The sequence below is a fragment of the Epinephelus moara genome, chromosome 12 (genome assembly GCF_006386435.1).
Source record: "Epinephelus moara isolate mb chromosome 12, YSFRI_EMoa_1.0, whole genome shotgun sequence".
NCBI lineage: Eukaryota > Metazoa > Chordata > Actinopteri > Perciformes > Serranidae > Epinephelus > Epinephelus moara.
The window spans coordinates 40,702,326-40,705,442 of record NC_065517.1 but is presented as its reverse complement, the minus strand read 5'-3'; the positions used below and the strand labels follow the sequence as shown (position 1 = coordinate 40,705,442).

Genomic DNA, 3,117 nt, shown 5'->3' with positions numbered 1-3,117 from the left:
TAAAATAAGGGGGGGGGGGGGGGGGGGCATGTCCCCTGTGCCCCCCCCCCCCCCAAAATCTACACCTATGAATGGATGATTAAATTTGAATTTGTAAAGTCTTACTTTATCTTTTAGCTTCTTCTTCTTCTTTTTTTTTTTTTTAAAATTGTATCCAAATTAGGTCTTATCAAGATGTGAAGGTTTGAAATATATTTGTTGTCATATAGTTCCTCTGCTAACGTGCATTTTGTTTATCCAGATAACTTAATTTTGATACTAACACCTTTCCTTTATAGCGCAAATGCATATCAATTTAAATCTGAATTAGTGAGGTCTTAATTGCTGCAAATATTTAATATATCATTCATATTTTAGCTTCTATTCGACAGAAATTGAGTCCAAATAAGCCCCATCAAGATGTAAAGGTATAAAAAAGTATGTGTCGTCATATTCAACCTGTAATTCCTCCGCTTATTAATTTAAATGCCTCCTATCATCGCTCACTAACCTCTGTCTTTGCTGTAACGCCACCTGCAGGCTGCATCCCGCTACATGCCGCAGCTCACTCCACCACCAGGAGGCGCCACACAACAACACCACAGCCGGAAACACGCCATCTGAAAGCCTCATCTGCGCATGCGCGTCCCTTCTTTCTTCCTTTCCGACACTCGAGCGAAAAGAGACAAGATGGGCCACCAGCAGCTCTATTGGAGTCACCCCAGAAAATTCGGTCAGGGATCCCGATCCTGGTCAGTCCTGCTTTTAATGTGTTGATTATCGATATATGAGCTGAAGCGGGTCAGTTTGGAGCTGTTTTTGTTTCTCTATACTTTAAAATTTATCACTAAATTTGCACCGCATGGAAGCGGCTCTAATCCAATATGGCGGCGGAGGATGCGCCGTGCTAACTGATTAGCTATAGCATTGTGTTTAGTTTGCCGCTCACTGTCTTTGAGACGAAACTACACGCATAAAAGCATCAGCAAGTTAATAATGCGTTGGAATATAAATTCTGGAGTTGGTTATAGTAAAGTTTGTTCCGTTTTAATCATGCTAGGCTAACGCAAGTGGAGCTAATAATGTTTCGGGTTAGCCGGGATGCTCAGTTAACTTAGCTGCATACCAAATGATGACCGGTTCAGCGGTGAACTTCCGCACTTGTAGTTTGTGTTAATGGACGGTAACTATGGACATATTTACTCGTTCATGTGAGATAAGAGGATTAATTTCATTTCTTCTTTATTGCAGCCGGGTATGCTCGAACAGACACGGGCTGATCCGTAAATACGGACTCAACATGTGCCGCCAGTGCTTCAGGCAGTACGCTAAAGACATCGGCTTCGTCAAGGTAAGGAGTACTGTTCATTCTTAAATAATTACTCAGCAGTTATCAGGTTATATTTCACAGCATGTCCCGTCGCAGTGTTAGCTTAGGATCAAGCAGAGCATCACTGTAAACATCGTCTGTGTTGCTGAATATCAGGTAATGCTCAGGCTCTGCTCACGCCGAGTTTTCAGTTGTTTAAATTGTTTGTCAGCAAGTTTATGAAGTGTTTTTATGTCGTAACGTAACTTTTCATGAGCAGTTGTTTTTCCAGAGCAACATTGCAGCTTATTCAGCATCATTTTAATTCAGTATTGCCCTCATGATTCAGCTGATGTAACTTTGTATGGCAAATTGAGGAACTGCGATGCTATGTGCATGTCATGTCATTTATCTAATGCTTTGCTTGTTTCATTTTCTCACAGCTGGACTAAATGTCACGTCCTCAGATGGGCTCAGTGATCTCCGGAAGGCTGGCCATGATGGGATGATTCAGCACTGCTAATAAATGTGTTTTTTTGTCCAAGCTAAATGAATCATGTCTGTTCATTCATCTTTGTCTACACCCTATGTATCAGTCTGTCATGCAGGGGAAATGAGAAATAAGACATAAAGAATACATAATTCAGGTTTATAAGCCTTAATACACAAATTAAACAAGCATTCTGTGCTGGACAATATTTGTGCATATGAGTGATATCTGTAAACAATATCAGATAATTGCTTCCTGGTGGTTTAAAACTCTTTAACAGTTCCCAAATGATAAGGTTGACCTCTGTGTTAGCACCCCTTGTACACAACTTGTCTATTAATCTCCAAAAGTCAAACAGATAATCTAGGATGTACACACTTGTGGATACTGCTTGACCATGTAAATTACACTTATCAAGAAGAGCGTAACACCCCTGCAATGAGTACATTTGGGAAATTTAATGTGTAGACATTTGATTCAGGTAGTTTGTGGGATGCACGCTGTGGTGTCTCCTCAATTGTGTAGTGTGCAGGTCCTCAAAAAGACTTTCTGAGGGCGTTGAAGTTAACTCTAGAAATATTAGGTTGTATAAGGCATTACAAAGTATTACATTTTAAATTATGGGGTCTTAATCACCACAAACATTTTATCTAATTTCACTTATGCATCTTTTAATTTATTTTTTTGGCAAGAATAAGTCAATGTCTCCAGCATGAAAGCTGTCTGATCAAACTGAACCTAATACTGTAATGTTACCATATATGTGCACTTACCTGCTGGCAAATTGTGGATTAATGTAACTCACCACAGATACAAAGCTTACCTATATTTTCAAACCTGCAATATTGAATGATGAGAATGTTATTTGTCCAAAATTAAGTCATAAATTTGGTTAGAAAAATTCAAAAGGTCTTAAAGTGTAGATATCCTGTGATGTAATATGTTTACTTAATATATACAAATAGGTTCAAAATAAAGGCACCTGCCAGTTGAGTGCAACAGCACAGCGTACAGTCTTTACACGTCTTGAGTAATTGCAGTGTCAAAAGTTATTTTAGGGAAGGTATTAATTGCAGGCCTGATGTGTAGCAACACATCTAAAAGTTTTTAATTTCACTATCAAGGTAATATGTGAAGACATCTGCTTAATTAGTGGGTAACACCAGGGGAGAGACAGAAATCAGTGCACTGACTCAAGATGATTAATGGGGAGGAAACGCACAGAGAACAGAACTGCTGTTACAGTTTGACATGAGATACAGCTTCAAACAAGGCAACTAATTAAATTAAAAACTAGACTTTAGGGGAAAAGGCAATGGAAACAGAAATATACATGTAC

The 3,117-nt window shown here is 39.0% G+C and overlaps 1 protein-coding gene across 1 annotated transcript; it reads left to right on the top strand.

The window, feature by feature from the left end:
* The first annotated feature begins 580 nt into the window (after positions 1-580).
* Positions 581-1,838, top strand: rps29 (ribosomal protein S29). The gene is made up of 3 exons (XM_050057558.1): positions 581-731; positions 1,231-1,330; positions 1,732-1,838. The coding sequence occupies exons 1-3, from the start codon at positions 619-621 to the stop codon at positions 1,738-1,740; spliced, it is 222 nt and encodes a 73-aa protein (XP_049913515.1). The 5' UTR covers positions 581-618; the 3' UTR covers positions 1,741-1,838.
* Positions 1,839-3,117: the final 1,279 nt, after the last annotated feature.